The 24,270-nt window shown below is 42.7% G+C and overlaps 1 protein-coding gene across 1 annotated transcript in view; it reads right to left on the minus strand.

The window, feature by feature from the left end:
• Positions 1–24,270, minus strand: part of TMEM232 (transmembrane protein 232) — a 131,096-nt gene that overhangs the window by 34,664 nt on the left and 72,162 nt on the right. Inside the window, exon 11 of the mRNA XM_065406769.1 lies at positions 5,374–5,621. Coding sequence (XP_065262841.1) covers positions 5,374–5,621 — 248 coding nt within the window. The remainder of the gene's footprint in view (positions 1–5,373; positions 5,622–24,270) is intronic.

Genomic DNA, 24,270 nt, shown 5'->3' on the forward strand with positions numbered 1-24,270 from the left:
ACTGCCAGCCTGAGCAGGTCCTTCAGAATGCTCTGACTGGAACTGGCTGTGAGAGTGATCTGGCAGATCCTTACTCCCAAAGCGGGATATTGGTGAAGAGATGGTATCTCAGATAGCTGGGTTACAGATCACTTTGGTTTTAACTGACACCGCCACCTGCTACTAGCACAGATCACTGAGGGCTAGTATTATGCCCTCAAATGTTTGTTACACTTCAGGGGAGTAGCTGTATGAGTTTGAGTCCTTTTCAAGGGTAGCTCTAAGCAGAGTGTATGGTAGTACTCTAGCCTTGATGTTACAAAGTCATAGACCTCTGTGAGGAGGTCTTGTTGAGGAGGAACAGCAGCACACAAGGATAACCATAGATGAAAAGTGCACTTACATTGCCCAGCTGTCACCTGAGAATCTAAAAGCAGTGAAAGACCCAGAATGATTAAGAAGACTGCAAACCACATCGGCAAAGTCTAGACAAACACTCTGATGCATAACCAGGATTGACAATATACATTCACCCTTCTTTCTAGATAGAGTAGATATTGGGTAGGTATGAGAAAGGAAATAACTACGGGCCTGCTTCCTCTGGTCTGCTAATGTCACTGTGTAAGCAGGGCAAAGTGGCCAGAGATAGCTAATGGAGATTTCTTTCTTCACAGAGGAACTCCGCACTGGTGGGAGGCTGGTGGATGTGGCTCCAGTATAAGGAGAGGGAAGCAGTGTATTGGTGTGGGGAAGAGCCAGGATGGCAAGGAAGTGGGGGTGTGGTAGAGTAGTTAACCTGCTGCTTTCTTACACCAGGGCTGGATGACTGACGATCAAAGAGTTCCAACTGGTTCTCAGATACAATGGAAAATCAAGTATGACATGTCTCGGCAATTAGGTTTCTAGCATTTTGCAGTATGTGAGATGCATCATAGTTTATCACTCTCTTTTTGTCAGAGCCCTGATGCTGTACTTAGGCTGTGGCATGACTCAGTGTGGGTGTTGGTTGGTTTGTTTTTTGTTTTTAAATCAGTAATTAACCTGCCTTTCACTTCACTGAGAAGCAGGTCACAGGCCATGAAGGTGCTGCAATCCCATCTCATTTCATATCAGTAATTTCCTTTCCCTTGGGTTCTCCCATGCATGATATTTTGAAGCAGCTGAAAAGAATATTTTTAAATCGGTTGGTTGTATTGAGTTGGACATGGAGTTCCTATTACAGTAAGAATATTGGCCCAGATCTTCAGCTGGTGTAAACTGGCATGGCTCCATTGGCTTCTCTTGCCCCTGACTCTCCCTCCCAGCTCCTTTACATCACTGCAGCATCACTGGCTACACGGATACTCCCCTTACACTAGGAGAATTCCCAAGTGGCCACCCCATGGCCTGGTGCCAGATGGAGGGGATATGTCAGAGCATGTCTGGGAGGAAAGGGGCATAGCGAGAGCATCACTGTGCTCCAGTGATCCCTGAGTGCCTGAAAGGGTGGGAGGGATGTTGCAGACAGGCACAACTTAGAGCAGCTCTGAGGCCCATTTGCTTGAGTTGAGAAGGGTGGTGGCTGAGGGTGCCAGCCAAAATGAGCAGATCGTTGAAGAGGGCTGTAGGCAAAAGTTGACAGAGGCCTAATTTAACTTGCACATGTTGAGCATCACACAGTTTTAGGCTTCGAAGAGAAGGTTCAAGCACTTTTACTAGGGATATTATTGGCTACCAGAACACTGCAAATCTAGGTCATGAGGGTCTGAAAATCCATTTCCACAAACTTGTCTCTGTTCAGTGAGCCTACCAGGCTACATATTGCTTTCAGAACCTGAATTACTGTAATCGTTATGAATTATTTTCTGGATCTTGAATCAGCAGTGCATGACTTAAAAACTAGTATCAAGAATTTCTGGATTATATTCCTTCTTCTTTAGGCAACAGACAGTAGTCATACTTCAATTCACATCTGACACATTTTGCCTTTGATACATGTGGAAAAAGTCATGCTTTATTTATTGCCAGAAGCTGTTGCATGTTTATATGTAGCTGTCTCATCTGAGGATATTTTCACCATTGCTATGCGTTGGTTTCTAAGAATGTACCATCCTTCAAAAAGCCTAGCTTGTCAGGATTATTTGTAGCTGAAAGAACTTTTTTTTTTTTTAAATATCCTTTAGTCATATTAGAGTATGACCTTTACTATGCTAGTCTGAAGTGAAGTTGTATAGATATTTAATTCCTCCGAGTTAGAAAGTGATGTTTCATGCTGACCTTGGACATGCTTTCTATTTTAACGCTAAGTTGTTCTAAGTGAAAGTGACTTCTTAATTACATAATAGCAATTATATAATGCCTTTCACCTTCAAGGGGCTATACAAATATTAACTAACCTAACACACTATAGCAATTCAAAGATAAAATGAGAAATGGAGTATGGCACAGAAAAAAATCTGTACAGCACAAACAAGTAAAGAAAATTATGATATATATCATATATATGATCATATTGGGTCAAATCTTCAAACTAACCTCTAAACATGGTTTGTTCTCTCCCTCCCCCTCACTCCCGCTTTGCCATTTATGCATGAAATTGTGCACAGATCTGGTAATTTCATACCTATTTATGCACTGTACATGTGCACTGAGAATCACATTTTCTGGGGGCAGGAGAGGAATTAAGAACCAAACTGCATGCAAGACCAAAAAAGCCATATGCATACAAGGCTTAAGTCTTTAGGGGCCTGCAGTCCTTTCACATACACTACCATATATACAACTGAGACATTTGATGTTAATTTTTGTAACTCTCTTTTTGTACCAGCATTAGTAGTAAAATATTGGAATTTTGCCCATGCACTGAATCTTTTAAATTTGTGGCTGGACATTTCATTTCCTCCTGGAATAAAATACATGTTTACTAATATAACTGAGATCCTTGGCGTTACTTTCAAAATATGTGGCAGGATGACAGGACTGGACCAAAAAGAGTTCATTTAAATCAGTGTACAGTCCTGAATGATCTTGTTTTACTTTGATTATTGGATACCTTCCTGAAAACTGGGTTGCTATATCACCTAATTCAAAAGGAACTTTGTCCCTCAAAAAGTAATAGCAAAAAAATGTTTTAAGTACATTAGAAGCAGGAAGACTGCTAAACAACCAGTGGGGCCACTGAATGATCAAGATACTAAAGGACCACTCAAGGACGATAAGGCTGTTCCAGAGAAACTAAATGAATTCTTTGTATCGGTCATCACGGCTGAGGATGTGAGGGAGATTCCCAAACCTGAGCCATTCTTTTTAGGTGACAAATCTGAGGAACTGTCCCAGATTGAGGTATCATTAGAGGAGGTTTTGGAACAAATTGATAAACTAAACAGTAATAAGTCACCAGGATGAGATGGCGTTTACCCAAGAGTTCTGAAGGAACTCAAATGTGAAATGGCAGAACTACTAACTGTCATCTGTAACCTATCATTTAAATCAGCTTCTGTACCAAATGAACGGAAGATAGCTAATGTGACGCCAATTTTTAAAAAGGGCTCCAGAGGTGATCCTGGCAATTACAGGCCACTAAACCTGACTTCAGTACTGGGAAAACTGGTTGAAACCATAGTAAAGAACAAACTTGTCAGACACATAGATGAATATAATTTGTTGGGGAAGAGTCAACATGTTTTTTGTAAAGGGAAATCATGCCTCACAAGTCTCCTAGAATTCTTTGAGGGGGGTCAACAAGCATGTGGACAAGGAGGATACAGTGGATATACAGTATTTAGATTTTCAGAAAGCCTTTGACAAGGTCCCTCGCCAAAGACTCTTAAGCAAAGTAAGCTGTTGTGGGATAAGAGGGAAGGTCCTCTCATGGATTGGTAACTGGTTAAAAGATAGGAAACAAAGGGTAGGAATAAATAGTCAGTTTTCAGAATGAAGGGAGGTAAATAGTGGTATCCCCCAGGGGTCTGTACTGGGACCAGTCCTATTCAACATATTCATAAATGATCTGGAAAAAGGGTTAAACAGTGAGGTGGCAACATTTGCAGATGATAAAAAAATTACTCCAGATAGTTAAGTCCCAGGCAGACTGCAAAAAGCTACAAAAGGATCTCTGGGCAACAAAATGGCAGATGAAATTCAATGTTGATAAATGCACAGTAATGCACATGGCAAAATGTAATCCCAACTCTCTCTCTCTCTCTCTCTCTCTCTCTCTATCTAAAATAATAAAATGATGGGGTCTAAATTAGCTGTTACCACTCAAGAAAGAGATCTTGGAGTCATTGGGGATAGTTCTCCGAAACCATCCATTCAATGTGCAGCGCTAGTCAAAATACTAACAATATTGGGAATCATTAAGAAGGGGATAGATAAGATAGAAAATATCATATTGCCTCTATATAAATCCATGGTACCCCCACATCTTGAATACTGCATCCAGATGTGGTTGCCCCATCTCAAAAAAGATAAATGGGAATTGGAAAAGGTACAGAAAAAGGGCAACAAAAATGATTAGGGGTATGGAATGGCTTCCGTATGAGGAGAAGTTAATAAGACTGGGACTTTTCAACTTGGAAAAGACATGAGTAAGGGGGGATACGATTGAAGTCTATAAAATCATGACTGATGTGGAGAAAGTAAATAAGGAAGTGTTAATTACTCCTTCTCATAATACAAGAACTAGGGGTCACCAAATGAAATTAATAGGCAGCAGGTTTAAAACAAACAAATTGACTGCATTTTGTGAAGAAATACTTCCATCTGTGGAACTCCTTACCAGACGATGTTATGAAGGCCAAGACTATAACAGGGATCAAAAAAGAACTAGATAAGTTCATGGAGGATAGGTCCATCAATGGCTATTAGCGAGGATGGACAGGGATGGTGTCCTTAGCCTCTGTTTGCCAGAATGGGTGACGGGATGGATCACTTGATTACTTGTTCTGTTCATTCCCTCTGGGGCAACTGGTATTGGCCACTGTGGGAAGACAGGACACTTGGCTAGATGGACCTTTGGTCTGACGCAGTATGGCCATTCTCATGTTCTTAAAATAAATTCAGAAAGTCTTTAATTGTATGACTTAGGTGTGCAAAATGTTTCCTTTTTTAAAAGACCTTATTCTTAAACTTGATAATGCACGAGGCTGAGATGACATACAGCCAAGCAACTCCAATGCAAAGCATACAAGCCTTTCAACATAAAAATTAGACATGATCCGGACTAATTTTACTCCAAATATATTTTGCTGAACCTTTTCAGATGCTGAATTCAGGGGATTAGAGAGTGTTGTAAAAATATTAAATATAAATGTCATTAACTTGGGAACTATATATCTCCCTTATAAACAGAAGAATAAATGGAGTGTGTGAAGGGGAGGAAGGGACAGAGGTTTATATGTAGGAAACAAATACCTTAGAGAAGAACATGCAGTTCTTTTCTCCACATCACACTGCTCTGAGTGCTGATACTGCATAGGAGTTAGCTTCTGTTTAGGTTTGCTTGGCAGAGGGATGTTGGGACCAATGGGTGGTAAGTAGACCTGGGAGAGTACACTGGCAACTCTCCAGCCCACATACTGGCAGGAGGTTAAGGTCCTGGGAGATGATGGAGCATTTGCACTTGAACTAATAAAAGGATTTGCTGGACCATTTGCCTCAGCCTGTTGAATGAAAAGAAAAACAAAATTAAACCTACCACAATAAACTGCTAGAAACAAAGTAATGGCAAAAATGATCTGGGATATAATCTATCTACAGAGAGAATTATAAATAAGGCATGTAGTGTTTTTCTGTTTTCCATGGCTCACTTTGATTCAGTGCTTCTCCTTTGAGTCAGTATATGGGGTGAGGTAAGGGAAATAAAAGGTATACTATAGATTATTTGCTTACATTTATAGAACAAAATGATGAAAATAAGAATATCTGCATTTTTTTCCTCTTTGGAAACATTAATAGGCACTTCTCAGTTTTAAAAAGCTAATACTTTTTATACCAGTTTAAATCTCACCTTTCTATATCTTTTTTTTCTTCTTTGCTATTAGAAACCTTTTTTACAGAGCCTTGTGAAGGCATTTTCAATAACTCTCCAATCTTACAAACAGGCATTCTGTAAACTTTTAGGGACATGGTTTGAAATATGGCCTCAAACTGCATGTACATTTTTGCATGCCCACCCCTGAGAGCATGAAAACAGGCAGTTTTGTGCACACAAAGTAAAACAGAATTTGAGTACATGACATACACATGTAAAATGTTCATTTCCAATTATTGCTAATTTAGTTTTATATATGCAGATAGAGACACATGAAAAATATGTGCGCTCAGTTTCAGAAACTTTGAACTTTGTCCCTCCCATTTAAATGGGACATTGTGTGACAATATACTGCTGTGCTGATATATATCACTGTTTTGATTGAATGTCTGAAACTATCCCTCAATCCAGAAAGATATTAGCTATACAAGAGGTAAATTAGAAACTCTGAACAGAAACAGGGTGGGTAAGGTAATATCTTTTATTGGCCCAGCTTGTTTCTCTTGCCAACAGAAGTTGGTCCAATAAAAGCTATTACCTCACTCTCCTTGTCTCTCTAATGTTCTGGGACTGACATAGCTACAAAAATACTGCATACAAATTTGACACAGTTTTTGGGAGGGGAATGACAATTTTTTTTTTCTTCACAGTTTTTTATATTTTAATAGTAAAAACCAAAACCCACTAGTATCATGTTTCTGTTCCTGTTATCTTGTTTTGGTGAGGTCCTTGACTGTTTTTAATTACTTTTCTTCTCTGAGGATGTTTTAACTTAGAGATGCCCATAAGGCATATTTTTCTTCGTCAGAATCTTATGGTTATAACCATTGAAGCTGTTAGCTTCAAAATGTGTCACAATGTTATAATCAGTCACTTTTTTATGTTCATAATATAATTGCTCGTTCTTGAAAGTAAATAGGATGTTGCATCCTGTCTATTCTGTTTTAAAATACCAATGACAAACTATTTACTGAATGTTATGTGCAGCCCTTTACCAGTCAGACTTCATTTTATATGCCTCTCAAGCCTTTTAATGGTAAACAGATTGACATTGATACAAAAAAAGCTTTCTTCATTCCATCATACTTCTTATCATTACTGAAGTCTGATTTTGGGGTAACATTTATTAATGTCATTATGTAGGTACATTTAAACAATTAAGAGTTAGTAACTGTACAACTTGTTACTTCATTTTACTTCAGTTCCTAAACCTTTTAATTTTTTTATAGCAGCTTCTGCTAGTGACACAGCCATAACTATGTAGTGACAGCATTTCCATTATAAATCCTGGTTTTGTTTTTATTTTCCCCAAGCATTTATAACTGCGTTGTAAATATTCATTCTATGCACAGACTCAGCATACAATTTCCCATCAAATTTGCCTGTGTACAAATGTAATTAAAATTGTTTTGGATGTTCTTTAACACAGAAATGGGAAAAATACTATAGCACTTCATTTTTTTGACACTTTATGAACCCTTGTCTCTCCTCAGTAGAAGAACTGTGAACATGGAACAACTACACAGGAGCTTGCTTTCCCCAGTGAATAGAGAATGTGTTCACTGTCAGTCACACCTTTTATTTCTTTTGGGTATATGGAAAAAATTAAGGAAGTCTCTGGATTCAACCCTGTGGCAAACAGAGGCACTGTAGATTATCCCCCATGTTCACAGAGGAACTAATATGCAACCTCTTGCTTTACGGTCAACATATTACATTAGTCTCTCTGACAGTGACTCACCCTTTCCCTGAAGGTGATTTCTACGTGACAAGATAAGTGGTAATCTGCTGTTTTTAAAACCAAAACAAATATTTTTGTTCACCTTGGTAGTTTTTCCAAGTCCTTCATGGAGCCCTTACCAAACTCTGTCTCCCTTCTGAAAGGCCCAGTATAGTTACAACAACCCTCTTCTGGCATAGGAAACCTACACTTAACTCCCCTTAGAACCCATCAATGCTGGACTTTGTAATGACCAAAGGGAGTTGCTAGAGAGTGATGTAAGCTAGTTCAGAACTGTCTGTGATCATAACCCTCAGCTCCAAGCCAGTTCCTTTGTGCCATTCCTGTGGTGTGAAGGGACTAGAAAGCACCTGGATCTTCTCCCACTGTTAGGGAGTCCACAGTGGCATAGACACTTTCTGTGCCATCCTCCCAGCAGCCCCCAGTAAAGAGGAACCAGGGTGGTTATTGGGTTGGAGGGGGAAATGGGGCATAAGTAGAATACAGCTGTTCTCCATCAAGGTGGATGGGCCTTTGTAGCTACTGAAAGTTGTGGTTAGTCTAGAGCAGCTGTGGAGCTTTCCTGATCTATGCCAAGGATCAAATTGCCCCCAGGTGGCAAGAGGAGTGAGGAGGGAACCCACAAATGCCCTGCCCAAAGTTGCACCCAGTAGCTATTAGGCACAGCTAAAGCTGGAGGCCTCTGACTTTAGGAGGAAAGGTTAAATGACTGACATCTGTTTCAGTAAACAGCAATTTCTATCGCTGAACTACAGCACAAAACGTGAGTGTAAGTCAATGAATCCATGAGGCTGGCTCTCTGTCTGGAAAGTTATTTATCTTTTGTTCTTTCTGTACCCATTACTATAATATAATTCAGTAGCATAAAATATATAAAAGACCAACTCTTATAAAAGAGAACTACACAAAATATTAATGGGTCATAAATGGCAAGAATGAAGTCAGTTGTATATATGAGGAGTCAGAGAGAAAGTGGAGGGAAAAACCTTTCAATATTTCAGTTTTTCTAGCAGATGGTAGAAAGTACTTAGAAATGATGACTCTTCCTAGATGTTCCAGCATATGCTGTGGAATTGCCCATACAGTAAAGCCTTGCTCATTGCAAATCTCCCAGGAACTATCACAATCAAAGTACATCAATTAACATTTGCTTATTATGCTAGTGTGTGTATGTGGCAAATTTCTATTTTCCTCTCAGACATTAGGGTCACAATTTAATCTGGATTATTGATTTGCCAGATGAAGGTCTCAGAGTTTAGAGCTCTGTTTCTGCTTCTCTGTAAATATCTGCATTTATTATTTTTGGACTGTGAGTAACAATGCACATGTTTGAGTCTTGTTAGCAAACGCATGTCCATAGCATGATACCAATTTCACTGGCATGAAACTGGGATCGTATGAGAGGTTGGAGGCATCTGGTGTGACAGGATCCCTGGGGTGCAGCCTGGAACTGTGGGACAGCTGTACCCTTAACTCTCCAGCCTGGGCTGTCTCTCACAAAGCCTCCAGGCACTATCACTCAGCACAACTGCATGTGAAGCCCCACACCCAGCTAGATTGCATGAATGCTCCCAGAGCCACTCATGAATCACACAGAGAAAGGCACCAGCCAAATCCCCCCACCTCCCAGCACTGTACCTCAGGAATATGCTGTCTTGCACTGCTCAAGACTAGCAGTGCAAATTTAATTGGTTCACCACTTCATCAATGGAAAGTGGACATAGGACTAGCCTTTGTAAACCTGAGCAGATTTACCAGGCACTTCAGCCAAACTCACTGGTAAAGATAAACAGTAAAACAAGTTTATTGATTACAAAAGATAGATTTTAAGCGATTATAAGTGATAGTCAAAAGGTCAGAGTGGTTACCAAAAGAAAAGAAAATTATAAGCACACAGTCTAGATTCTCAACCCTATTAGACTGGGCAACTTCTAGATCAGAGGTGGGCAAACTACGGCCCGCGGGCCACCTCCAGCCTGCGGGAACCTCCTGCCCAGCCCCTGAGCTCCTGCCCCGGGAGGCTAGCCCCCAGCCCCTCCCCTGCTGTTCCCCCTCCGCCGCAGCCTCAGCTCGCTCCGCCGCTGGTGCAATGTTCTGGGCGGTGGGGCTGTGAGCTGCTGGGGCAGCGCAGCTGCAGAGCCCAGCCTGATCCGGTGCTCTGTGCTGCGTGGTGGTGTAGCTGGCTCCAGCCGGGCGGGGCGGCTATAGCGCCACCAGCCACCGGTGCTCCAGGTAGGGGGGCCAGGGAGCAGGGGGGATTGGATAGAGGGCAGGGGATTTTGGGGGTGGTGGTCGGGGGCAGGGGTGTGGATAGGGGTCAGGGCGGTCAGAGGACAGGGAACGGGGGGTTGAATGGGGGCAGGGGTCCTGGGGGGGCAGTCAGGAAGGAGAGGTGGGGTTGGATGGGACGGCGGAGGGAAGTCAGGGGCAGGGGTTCTGGGGGCAGTCAGGGGACAGGGAATGGAGGGTTGGATGGGGCAGGAATCCCAGGGGCACCATCGGGGGGGAGAAGCAGGGGGGGTCATATAGGGGCCAGACCACACCTGGCTGTTTGGGGAGGCGCAGCCTCTGCTAACCGGCCCTCCATACAATTTTGGAAACCCAATGCGGTCCTCAGGCCAAAAAGTTTGCCCGCCCCTGTTCTAGATTAAGCAGTTTTCTCACCCCACTGGATATTGCAGTTCATAGTACACAGGTGTGACACTACACCCCATAGTAGGAAGAGAGCCTGAGACATAAGCCCTTGTATTAGAGGCCTGGTATGAGGCAGGACCTGCTCACAGAATTTGGCAAGAACAGGACTGATATTGCAGAAATACACATTCCTAAGAAGTGCTAGTCAGAGTGCTCACGCAAACACACCCTGATATCAAGTGGTACCAGAACATCCCAATATCAAGGATGGTACAAAAACATTTCCCAAGGATAACTGGAACACACTGACCCCCTCCTAAAAGATACGGTCAGGATGACAGTATGTAACAGAGATGTTTTGATTGAACCAACATGTACAAGATGATGGGTGATAACTAGCGATGTCAGGGGCAGCACTAATTTGTTTGTATCGGGGTATAAAGCTGTATCTCAGAGGGAGTATCTTTGGCCAGTCTAGGGAGCGGTGGAAAGTCCCACCACTGACTGAGCTGTGTCCATTGTCATGAGCATACATGTCTTAGTATCCTCGTAGAGTCTGCCAGGTGCTATTACCATGCTTCATCGACAATAAACCAGGCCACGTGTCTTCACTGAAAACCGAGTCTGTGGATTTATTGGGCAGTTTAATTGAGGTCTGCTATCTCCGCTATCTGTGCAGAGCTGGGACAGCACATTGAATGAACACACACACAGCCAACATCTGACCACAGCCCCAATATTCTTCATAGAGATATTATGATATGATTATGGCCTATCTATGATGTATTTTATACAAGATAGGTCATGTGAGGTATCATTGAAAAGGTTATGATTTACTGAATATGATTATCCTATTTGTATGCATGTATCATTTTTGTATCTGAAGTTAGGAATATTGTCTATGCATCTATTACAAATGTGTTTACACCTGGGGAATGCCCACTAGACAGCATGCAATCAGTCTAGATGGCTCGCTGGGAAGGGCCATTGGAGAGAACAATAGGTCTTAGAAGATGCTAATCACCCACCAGAAGCCTTCCTGCGGATGGTGCAAACAGCCTCTGAGTTATGGCTGCAGGGACATGTGACCAAGTCACCTGGTACTGGACTCCATGATAATACTAGTGTTTTTCCACTGACTAGGGGTGGGGATCAAACTGGGAGACAAAGGATTCCCGCCATATGCAAAAACTATTTAAAGCAGAGGAGTGACATCATGTTTTGTTCTTCATTGACTCCCCACCCAAGAAAGAGGACTGCTGGAAACACCTGAGAACAAAAAGACTGGACTGGGGAGAAGGGCCAAGCCCAGGCTAAAGGGTGTCTGGGTTGTCTGTGAAAGATATATCTGGAATTTTAAGCTGAAAGCAAATGCAGCTTGCCTTCAAGACTCTTTGCAGTCTGCCTAAAACAACATTTAGGGTGAGAATTTGCTACTTATAACCAGTTTCTTTAGTATATTGAGCTTAGATTGCGTATTTGTTTTATTTGCTAGGTAATCTGCTTTGATCTGTTTGCTATCCCTTATAATCACTTGAAATCTATCTTTGTAGTTAATAAACGTGCATTTGTTTTGTCTAAAACCAGTGTGTCTGGAAATCATAACTAGGGGCAAAAAGCTGTGCATATTCCTCTCCACATTGAGGGAGAGGGCGAATTTCTTGAGCTTATGCTGTACAGTTCTCTGTGCAGTGCAAGATGGTATAATTTGGGGTTTACACTCCAGAATGGGGGTGCACTTGAGTAACTGGGCCGTTCCTTAGCTGAGCCTTCCCATGCAGAGCTGATCTCAGCATCTGTGTGTATAGTTGCAGCTGGGTGTGTCCCTACGTGTATGTGTACTGGTAAATTGCAGTCTGAAGCCTGGGGAAGGGCTTGACAGGCTGTATAATAGTACAGTGTTAAGGGAACCCAGGCTGATGGGTCAGGTGGGCTCAGTGGTACCCCAGTTCCAGGTGGCACCCCGAAGGGGGGAAGAACCTGTCACAACAGGTTTCACCCTTGAAACCTGGGCCAGTCTCCTCTGTTGGAGTCTTCAGTCTTCTGAGTGTCCTTGTTACTTGTAGCAAAGGAGTGGGGTAGGAGAAAAAGCAAAGCATGGGGCCACGGTGTTCTGTTTTATACCCTTAGTCCATGTACTTGGAGAACGCAAGTCCAGGCATGTCTGGTGGGCATTGCTGAGTCCCCAGGCAAGGTTGAGCAATGCTCCTGGTGTGGTCTTATGCAGTTGAGTCATTGAATTGTAGCTCCCTTGCTGGACAGTGGCTGTTGATGGTTGTTTGATACCTGCCCAGGCGTTGGTTACTTTCTTTGCTGTTGTCTTTGTGGAGCTATTATCTGGTTGATTCCCCAACTTACAGCATATTTTACTGACAACCATACAACACAATCTCATAACTTCCCATGCACTGATTATATACATATTTAGATAAAACGGTGACTTTCAGCAGATCATAACCTTCCCCCTGATACCTTACATGGCATGCTTTATATGCGAGGTCACAATTAGATATAAATGAGGAATATGGAGGTTACAGGACACTCCCCCGAGGTATAGAGTGTCACACTGGTGTGCCCAGATCTGAAAGCAAGTGTGCACCCTACGGGGATGTGAATTTTCAAAAAGTGCTAAATCAGCCACTTCCACTAGTAATAACAGGCAACTCAGACACTAGTGGGTTGCACCTGCCAGAAGGGGATAATAGGAGTGTGCCTGTGGAAACTTATCCACCAGATAATTTTCAAAGGGGGTCTCTGCATCCCAAAGGGCTAGTGCAGCCCCAGCAGTGTGCACCCGAAACTGCACCTCGGAGTGACTACAACAGGTGACTGCTTCACACCAGCTGCCTTACTGTGATCAGCCATGTTAGTCACAGTGCGTGTGTGCACCCACTGCAAGCCAGTGGGTGGCAGTTTATTTGTTTGGCATTAGCATTAGCAATGCTACAGGCTAAGAGGGGGGAAATTGCAGGAGCTGCTTATTGAACTATTTAAGCATTTTACTGACCACAGCCTGGTGCTATGCCTACTTGTGAGAGTCAGGGTAGGGTGGTGTTTATGTGGCCATCGTTTATTAGTACTGTAGTGTCTAGGAAGTGGATCTCTTGTGTGGACTGGTCCAGGCTGAGGTTGATGGTGGGGTGGAAATTGTTGAAATCATGATGGAATTCCTCAAGAGCTTCTTTTCCATGGGTCTAGATGATGAAGCTGTCATCAATGTAGCGCAAGTAGAGTAGGGGCGTTAGGGGACGAGAGCTGAGGAACTGTTGTTCTAAGTCAGACATAAAAATGTTGGCATACTGTGGGGCCATGTGGGTACCCATAGCAGTGCCGCTGATTTGAAGGTACACATTGTCCCCAAATGTGAAATAGTTATGGGTGAGGACAAAGTTACAAAGTTCAGCCACCAGGTTTGCAGTGGCATTATCAGGGATACTGTTCCTGACGGCTTGTAGTCCATCTTTGTGTGGAATGTTGGTGTAGAGGGCTTCTACACCCTATACCGGAAACCTACTGACCGCTATACTTACCTACATGCCTCCAGCTTTCATCTAGACCACACCACTCGATCCATTGTCTACAGCTCTACGATACAATCACATTTGCTCCAACCCCTCAGACAGAGACAAACACCTACAAGATCTCTATCAAGCATTCTTACAACTACAATACCCACCTGCTGAAGTGAAAAAACAAATTGACAGAGCCAGAAGAGTACCCAGAAGTCACCTACTACAGGACAGGCCCAACAAAGAAAGTAACAGAACGCCACTAGCTGTCACCTTCAGCCCCCAACTAAAACCTCTCCAACGCATCATCAAGGATCTACAACCTATCCTGAAGGACGATCCATCACTCTCACAGATCTTGGGAGACAGGCCAGTCCTTGCTTACAGACAGCCCCCAAACCTGAAGCAAATACTCACCAGCAACCACACACCACACAACAAAAACACTAACCCAGGAACCTATCCTTGCAACAAAGCCCGTTGCCAACTCTGTCCACATACCTATTCAGGGGATACCATCATAGGACCTAATCACATCAGCCACACTATCAGAGGCTCGTTCACCTGCACATCTACCAATGTGATATATGCCATCATGTGCCAGCAATGCCCCTCTGCCATGTACATTCGCCAAACCGGACAGTCTCTACGCAAAAGAATAAATGGACACAAATCAGACATCAAGAATTATAATATTCAAAAACCAGTTGGAGAACACTTCAACCTCCCTGGTCACTCGATTACAGACCTAAAAGTCGCAATATTACAACAAAAAAACTTCAAAAACAGACTCCAATGAGAGACTGCTGAATTGGAATTAATTTGCAAAATGGACACCATTAAATTAGGCTTGAATAAAGACTGGGAGTGGATGGGCCATTACACAAAGTAAAACTATTTCCCCATGCTTATTCCCCACCCCTTTACAGTTCCTCATATCTCCTTGTCAATTGCTGGAAATGGGCCATTTTCATTACCACTACAAACAGTTCTTTTTCTCTCCTGCTGATAAAAGCTCACCTTAACTGATCACTCTCCTTATAGTGTGTATAGTAACACCCATTGTTTCATGTTCTGTGTGTGTGTGTGTGTGTGTGTGTGTGTGTGTGTGTGTGTGTATATATCTTCCTACTGTATTTTCCACTACATGCATCCGATGAAGTAGGCTGTAGCCCACGAAAGCTTATGCCCAAATAAATTTGTTAGTCTCTAAGGTGCCATAAGTACTCCTGTTCTTTTTGCGGATACAGACTAACACAGCTGCTACTCTGAAACCTTTCTATGGTGAGTCCCTCAACTGGAGTGAGGACTACTGCCCAGGGTGCGTGATTATGCTGTTGTCATGCAAAGCTCTCCACAGGCATTGCTGCCTTTTGCATCCACTATACCACAGCCCCGGCACTAAATAATGTGAATGAGTTCTGCCTGGCATAACTACACTTTCTCTGCACTCCAGAGCATCTGTGTAGAAGGTGCTGTGTGCATCTAATTGTTCTGAGAGTTTGGATAGCATCCCAGGGTCACTGTTCCCTATGCCACTATTTTGAGAGACTACTCATGTGAATAAGTACTCACCAGCGTGAGTAAGGGTTGCACGAACCTAGCCCCAAGAAAGGAAGGGTAGATGACAGCCCTTGAAAAGAGCACCATTGTTGTTCTCTTAAGAATTGATAGGAATAAACCATCAGAGAGAGGTTTTTTCCTCCCACAGTTCTCTAGCAGCCTGGGGCACTATAGTACTACTCAGTCTACTCTTTAGGCTGCTGTTTCTGATAGAAAGAAATCAGAAAGGGGGAAAATGGTATAAAATGGAACACCAGAGTTATCTGAAAAAAGTCTTCTGCCACATTAATCAAAGTAACACTGAAATGTTACATTATCATAGCTTAATATCTGCAAAATCTGAGTACTTGGGGTATCATAATTTCAGTGCCTGTCTCTCCTAGCTCTTAAAATTATACAGAGCAGGTTTCAGCCTTTTGAACATGGTTGTGGTGGAGAGACCATTGAAAAGTTGTTTTATGCTGAGATGTCTGGTAAAGATGTATACTTCAGCAAGCTGAGAGTCAAGAATCCATTAAGCTATTGAGAACACCCATGCTGAGTGGAAGTTCAGGACCACTCAAGAAGTGCACTAAGTTAAGTAGTTGTGTGTTCAGTTCTTTCACCTTCCATGAACTTGTGAAATTGCTTTTGCCTCTGCAACCAACTTCATTACTTTGCCAGCTTGAACAGGGTACTGTTTCAAGCAAAGAAAACACTCTCACCATTGTACCTAAAGGCAGCTACTGTGTATGTAGGCATTTGGGCCCAGATCACCCCTCCTGAATTCTATGAGCATCCCTCCACAAAGATCCTCCCACTGTAACAAATTATCCTATGGTTGGGGGAGGTGAGGTTGCAGCATTTGCTCCTTCATGGAAAAGGCTGTGGGCCCCACTCCCACACCTGGGTATATTCAGGTGATCAGGGCCATCCACAAAAAGACACTGCGTCTCTGCACCATCTCTGGACCCAGTAGTCCATTTGGCTTTCTGGCACGATTTCTCCCTTTGAATCATGCTGCCAGGGAGCCCCTTGGAGCTGCATTTGTGAGGGGGCACAGGGAGAATAGTTATCAATGGTTCACAATCAAGCTGGAAGGGCATCTCAAGTGGGATCCCTCAGGGTTCTGTCCTGGGTCCGGTTCTATTCAATATATTCATAAATGATTTGGATAATAGCAGAGAGAGTAAACTTATAAATCATGCAGATGATACTGAGCTGGGAGGGGTCGCAAGCACTTTGGAGGACAGGGTTAGAATTCAAAATGATCTTGACAAACTGGAGAAATGTTCTGAATTAAACAGGATGAAATTCAATAAGGACAAATGCAAAGTACTACACTTAAGAAGGAATAATCAACTGCACGAATACAACTGGGAAATGACTGCCTGGGAAGAAGTACTGCAGCAAAGGATCCTGGGGTTATAGTGGATCACAAGCTATGGATCAATAATATAATACTGTTAAAAAAAGAACAAACATCATTCTGGGATGCATTAGCAGGAGTGTTGTAAGCAAGACATGAGAAGTAATTCTTCTGCTCTGCTCAAGACTGATAAGGCCTCAACTAAGGCACCACACTTTGCGAAAGATGTGGACAAATTGGAGAAAGTCCAGAGGAGAGCAACAAAAATTAAACATCTAGAAAACATGACCTATGAGGGAAGACTGAAAAAATTGAATTTGTTTTCTCTGGAGATGACTTAAGGTGTAGGAGAATAGAGGGGAGATGCTGATAACAGTCTTCAATTATGGAAAAGGTACGAGGGCGATAAATTGTTCTCCTTTTCCACTGAGGACAGGACAAGACTTAATGGGCTTAAATTGCAGCAAGGGAGATTTAGGCTAGACATTAGGAAAAACTTCCTAACTGTAAAGGCAGTTAAGCACTGGAACAAATTACCTAGGGAGGTTGTGGCATTTCCATCACTGGAGGTTTTTAAGAACAGACTAGACAAAAGCCTGTCAGAGATGGTCTAGATAATACGTAGTCCTGCCTCAGTGCAGGGGACTGGACTAGATGACCTATTGAGGTCCCTTCCAGTCCTACACTTCTGTGATTCTATGTGCATTCTCTCTACCTCCAGCACATCTATTCAAACCCAGTCTTCACCTTTACCCCTATGCATACACTGCATCATGCCGAGAGACTTCTGTGGGGTCAAAAAGGAAAAAGGAGATGGTGACACATGAATCTAAGGCTATGACTACACTGCACCAATGCAGCTGCGCTGCTGTAAGCTCTCTAGTGTAGCCTCTCTAAGTAGAGAGCTCTCCCATTGACTTAATCCACTCTCAACAAATGGCAGTAGCTATGTCAGCGCTGCCCACACCGGCGCTAAGGTCGGAGTAACTTATGTCACTTGGGGGATGGCTTATTCACACCCCTGAGTGACAAGTTATACTGACAAAAGTGGTAGTGTAGACATATCCTAAGCCTTAACTTAGTGGAGTTTTGAAAACACTTTTTGGAAACCTATTAATATTTTAATGTGGCAAAAGAGAAGCAACTGAAAACATTAAAAAAAAAATCAGTGAAATCGACACATGTAATATGCATAATATAGTAATGGAACAAACGACACAATGCTAACAAGTGAAATAAAGCATCCAAGAAATTCTGATACTGAGCTTTGAATACAGGGCTATATTCAGGATCACTAATACTATATCAACAGAGTCTGATGAAATTCTTTGTGAGCTGTTGAGTCCCATTTATTGTTGACATAAGTGCCAGAATTTACATATCTAGTTAATCTTACATATGTGATAGGGCCACTCCCCCAAAGCATTTGTGATTAGTTTTCTGGTGTGTATTAATCAGAAAAATGGTTAATTGAAGCCATCTAGAAACAGACAAAATGCAGTATGAGTAGGCTTGGAAGGATTAGATTATCAGTAAATGTCAATAAACTTCGATTTTGCTATCTACACACAAACCAACAAAATTCCATTGATTACTGAAATTCACAGATAGGCAAGGTAATAAAAATCTGCTTGAGAACTGTAGAGTTTGATTTAAGGATATTAACTTTGTATATTTTTATATGTAAGGTTGACAATTTGTGTTTTGAATGGATATAAAGCTTTAACTTTTTGAGTCTGTCTCTACTGTCATTAAGCAATTGTCTGACCTTCTGTTGCCTGACCCCACAATTTTGTCCAACTGTGAAATTAATATTATTTTTTATTTTTATCAATTTATCTGTTGAAATTATAAAAAAATAAAAACTGAATTCTGCCAAGTCAAAATATGAGGCGTGGCATACAGACCCCAGTGGTGGTTAGGCGTGCAGCATGATGCACCAAAGTGCAGTCATCACCCTAACAGTAAACATGCAATTTAGAAGGCATGTTACAAATTCATTCTACACAAGACAATTTTTTTCAGAGAGAAACTGGATGGTCTTGTTGTTCTCTTTCCTAGTGTATCTATTCTCTTAAGACAATAGTCTGGTATGTCTCCTTTCTACTAATTCAGTGCAGTATTAACTTCTGAGTGTTACCAGTAACCTGCTATACTTTTCTGCGATACAGCAGGACCCTATACCTACTCAGCAGCATTCTACTAAACTGCTTCTTTTAAATAATAACAATGCCTAGCTCTTATATAGCACTTTTCATCAGTAGATCTCAAAGCGCTTTACAAATGAGGTCAGTAGAATTGTCATTATTTTATAGATAGGGAAACTGAGGCAGAGAGAAGTGACATCACCCATCAGGCCAGTGGTAGAGCTGGGAAGAGAACCTGGTTCTCTGGAGTCCTAGTCTGGTGCGCTGTCTAAAAGGACTATGGAATGTATGGCTCAAAATGCATTAAATTCACAGTACATGAGCTCTCTCCTGCCTTCCTTTCCAAAGAGAACCCCGTTAGCTTGGGGAATTTCACAATGCCATGGTGCACTCTGAGGCCTTAACCCTACTATACTGTTTAAATTGTCAGAAACTATCAGCAAAACCACTGTATTCTGCTGCCCTGTGTGTGTGTGTGTGGGGGGGGTCAGTTGGTCAACCTCACACCCAGCAGAAGACTCCTGAGTGGATCTGGGAGAGCAGACTGGGCAGATCACTTCCTAAGGGGCTGGAGGGTGAGTCAGGCTTCTTCCTTCTCCCTGCATTATTACTTATTTTGCCAGCAGCGAACAAGGCACTTTACAGAGAGTAAGAAAACAAGGTCCCTTTGCCTCCGCCCCCGCAAAAGGGTTTACAATCTACATAATCCAAGGGTATGTCTACACTACTAAATTAGGTCGATTTTATAGAAGTCGATTTTTTAGAATTCAGTTTTATACAGTCTATTGTGTATGTCCACACTAAGCACATTAAGTTGGCGGAGTGCGTCCTCACTACCGCGGCTAGCATCGACTTACAGAGCGGTGCACTGTGGGTAGCTATCCCACAGTTCACACAGTCTCTGCTGCCCATTGGACTTCTGGGTTAAGCTCCCAATGCCTGATGGGGCAAAAACTTTGTCGCAGGTGGTTTTGGGTACATGTCGTCAGGGCCCCCCCCCCCCTTCTGTGAAAGCAATGGCAGACAATCGTTTCATGCCTTTTTTCCGGTCAGCTCGCTCAGCTCGCTGCCGGTCTGGGGCTCCGTCCGCCAGCTCCTGCCAGCCGGGGTCCCACTCAGCTGGCAGACCTCAGTGAGGTCAATCGGGGTGCCTGGACAGACATGGCTATCCTCCTCTTAGAGCACCAAATGGGAGTGACTCCAGGTCATTCTCTTCTTTAAATTTCGTCTCATGGAGATTCAGTCCTGCCTGGAATATCATGCGAGCTGGAGGCTTCTGCCTCAGGCTGCTCTCCCACCAGCCAGCGGGCATTACTGCACGGTCACACCTACCCCAGCCTGCCCCTTGCTCCCATGAAGCCTGGACGGTAGTAAGGAGCAGTTCAGCTTGTGGAATGACAAATCCAGAATGAAGAATTGCACTCTATGGGCCATGTTAAGATTATTTCAGAGTTCTAGATAGCATTTAGTCCCTATAAAAGGCTTCATGAAAATTTTCCCCTGCCCCTAACAAAAATGTTAATTTATCAGAGCAGCTGAAAGGGTAAGGAACCCGGGACTATAACTTAGAGAGAGCTTCCATATTATTTAACTCAAAATTGATATAATTCAAAGTAAAATTTCACAGCGCGGTCTGTTCTAAGACTAAAAATGGAGGAGGGGAGTCAGGAAAAGGAACAGTGACCTGTTTCCACCCAGTTTCAAACCAGGGATGTTTCACATGTTAGGTGAATGTGATAACCACTGCACTATAGGGCTTCTCTTTTTTTGCCACAGACTTTGCCGAATGCACAGGAATGTTTTCTCTAGCTACAGAAGCTACCTAATGCAATGTCTATATCTATGGCCTTCCTGCTCACAAAGCGGTCATGCCCCTGCCCAAGGCTGACACAGCACGGAGTGCATGTGACCTAGCGACCTGGCTCGGGCAGGATCGCCAGCAAGGCATGATACTTTTGCCGTTAAGCAAACACAGCAATTCTTTCCTGGCCTCTGGCACTGAATGCCTCCATGCATTACGCTGTGCCCTATTAGTGCGGGAGGACTGCATGAACTCGGAAAACATGTAATCGCAAGTGTGGTTTTTTTCGCCTTCTAATCTGCGATAACCTCAGGGACGGAGATGATAGGGGGAGCGTAGAAACATTCTGGGGGGACTGCATGGTCACCTGTGCTGCTGAGTGCTGCTGAGTTCACCACGCTGGCCAAACAGGAAACGAAATTCAAAAGTTCCCGGGGCTTTTCCTGTCTACCTGGCTAGTGCATCTGAGTTCAAAGTGCTGTCCAGAGTGGTCACAATGGAGCACTCTGGGATAGCTCCAGGAGGCCAATACCGTCGAATTGCATCCACGCTATCCCAAATTCGACCCGGCAATGTCGATTTCAGCGCTAATCCCCTCATCGGGGAGGAGTACAGAAATCGATTTTAAGAGCCCTTTAAGTCGACAAAAATGGCTTCATTGTGTGGATGTGTGCAGGGTTAAATTGATCTAACACTGCTAAATTCGACCTAAACTCGTAGTGTAGACCAGGGCCAAGACTCTGAAATTGTGTGTGTGTGTATTTCGGGGAGATGGCAGGCTCCTGAGAGGAGATGTAAGAAACAGGAAAGCCCTGGGTTGGAATTGAGGGGAGGTGGGAGGGGAGGAGTCCTTATCAAATGGTTTAGAAATCCAAAGAATGTTTGGAATTAATTTGGGGACTGAAGGAAAGTTCAGGGAGTTCTTATTTTAAATCAGGAGATATGCCCTTTGGTAATAGGAAGTTGTGAACTGATTACTTCTCCTTTCCCCTCTTGTGATCCTCTGATCCTCTGTGGTTTTAATGCCTGTGACTGATCTATTTAGAGGAGCTTGTGGCTGCCTTCCTGTTAGCACTGGTGGTGGTAGACAATTTTGCAGTTCTCATGATGTAGGCTTGTATGGCAAATGCGCATCTACCACAATCTGAAAAGCAGTTCCACTGTATCCTGGAAGCAACTCAAGTACTTTGAAAGCAGCTACTGCAATCTGCTTAAAGATGTGGAGATCATAAGGCCAGGAAAACACACTCTTAATGGGCTACAAACAGATACTTTGTTTTAGCAAGTTAAATTTTTCATTATTTTGCAATAACCTTAAAGCACACATGTAAATTCATTTCACTGCAACAGTACAATCTATATCTATTTCTACCTGTATATGTATTACTTGGGGAAATTGTTTCCATTTTCAAAGTTTCTAACTGAAATCCTATTGTGATTCCTGGCAAGGCTGGAAAATATTATTCCTAGAGAAACTATTTTCTTCCTATAAGGACAAAAATTTAGTGTAGGCACAAACATTGCCCATTGACTTCAATAGAAGTCGCGCCTGTTCACACCATATCTGAATTTAATTAATAAAGATTGTATTATTCCACTTTAGGCAAAGGTTGTCATGTGCCACACCGCTAAGCATGGTCCACAGGAGATCTTCTGTATACATACAGGTAGGCCATTCAAACTAACTAGATTATCAATTATCTTGTAATGTGGTTCACTGGAACTGAAGTAGAGAAGGAGGCAAAATGTACCTTTTTGATCTCTATTTGTGCTGAGGTGCTAGTTAGCTTCAGGAACATACTATAGCCTTGATCCCAGGGTGAGTGCTGTGTGTAGGTGTACCTGTAGCAGCTGAATGGAAGTGCTCTGTTGTTTTTGCTGAGAGGATCTCAGAACACTGGTGGAAACATGTGGGATAATTCTCCTTATTCCTGCTGGTAAAAGGTACATTATATATTCCTTCCCATACACCACTATCCTCTCCTTGCACCTGCTGCCAGATGCTAGTCTAGATGCTCGATGCTAGAAATGGGAGGGGCCATAGCCGTGCCTCAAGCCCAGTTCATCATGCTCCTTATCATTGTGGGTTGCTGCTGGGTGTGAAACTACCTGCCCCCAGCATTCAAGGAGTGCTAGTCGGAGCATTCCTCCTCCCCCCCCACCCCCACCCCCTCACTCCACATGCACTTGTGCAGGAAAAGGTAAACGACATGCCTTAATTCTGTTGGGCAAAGGCAAATGTCCAAGAATATCTCGTGAATAGCTGACAAATCCCCTTGTGTTCTCTAGGTTATCAAAGATTTCAATACAGGCCTATTTTCATCCCAGTTAAATAAATCAGACATTCTTATCTAATTTCCTAAGATAATAGGACTGGGCAGAGAATTTAATACATAATTTAACTTTTCTGCAGGCACCATTTTCAGCACATTTATCTTCCTTACCTGTCTTAACTGTAACTTGTCCCACTTCTGTAATTCTGTTTCTATTTTATGAAGAATGGAGTCTATATTCAAAGAACTCATCCGCTAAAGCACACTTAAAACAATAATTGCCAAATTCTTAAGTCCCAGTGATGTTATCCTTTTACCTACTTCTATTCTGTGGAGAAAATGTGGCAGGCTAGACCCTCTAGGTATTGACAGACACTGTTTTCAGTTTAATGTTCTGCTCTGAGATATAGCCAAATATAGCTGACAGTTTAAGAAGTTACAGAATGAAACTACAGCATTTAGAAGAGTTTTTTTTTCTCCTTGTGCACCTTGTTAAGTCCCCTGATTTCCTTCCTTCATTAACTCTGAAGAGCTCCTTTCAAAGGCTCAGCGGATAGAGTTAACAATGATGTCTATAGGAGATAACCCTACCTGGTGCCCCTTGAAATGTTACACAACTCAGAGATATTGTCTAGTGAGCACTGATGTCTGTTTTTTTTTTAAAAAGGTACAGGCTTGTGATAAAAGCATTTGATTGGGATTCAAGGTCTTGGGTGCCATTCCTGACCCTCCCACAGACCCTCCTGTGTGATCTTGGGCAAGCCATTTTATCTTGGTGTCTATGTTCCACATCTGTAAAATGGGGATAATACGCCCTTTCTCCCACCCTTTGTTTCTCTTGTCTACTTGAAGTGTAAACTCTTTGAGGCAGGAACTTACTATGTGTTTGTACAGTACCTAGCACAATGGGGGACTTGATCTCAGCTGGGGACTCTAGGCAATAATGTAGTTCACATAATAAATAATCCCACACTGTTGAGATCAATAGCAGTTTTAACACTGATTGCCATGGGAGCTGGATTGGACCTTAGAAAACACGATTCTTTTTAGTTTTTTGTTTCCATCTGAGCAAAAGGTAGCATAGCAGTCTCTTATTCCTGCCTAGGCATCAGCCACCAGCAACATCGGCAGGACTGTAAAGATCACTAATAATAGTTAACTGCTGACCAGTAAACCAGAAAGAGAAACTCATTCACTATTTTTGGTTTGTTTGACTAACATGGAGGCTATATAAAAAACCCAATCGAAATATTAAGGGATTT

This window comes from Emys orbicularis, chromosome 6 (genome assembly GCF_028017835.1).
Source record: "Emys orbicularis isolate rEmyOrb1 chromosome 6, rEmyOrb1.hap1, whole genome shotgun sequence".
Classification (NCBI taxonomy): domain Eukaryota; kingdom Metazoa; phylum Chordata; order Testudines; family Emydidae; genus Emys; species Emys orbicularis.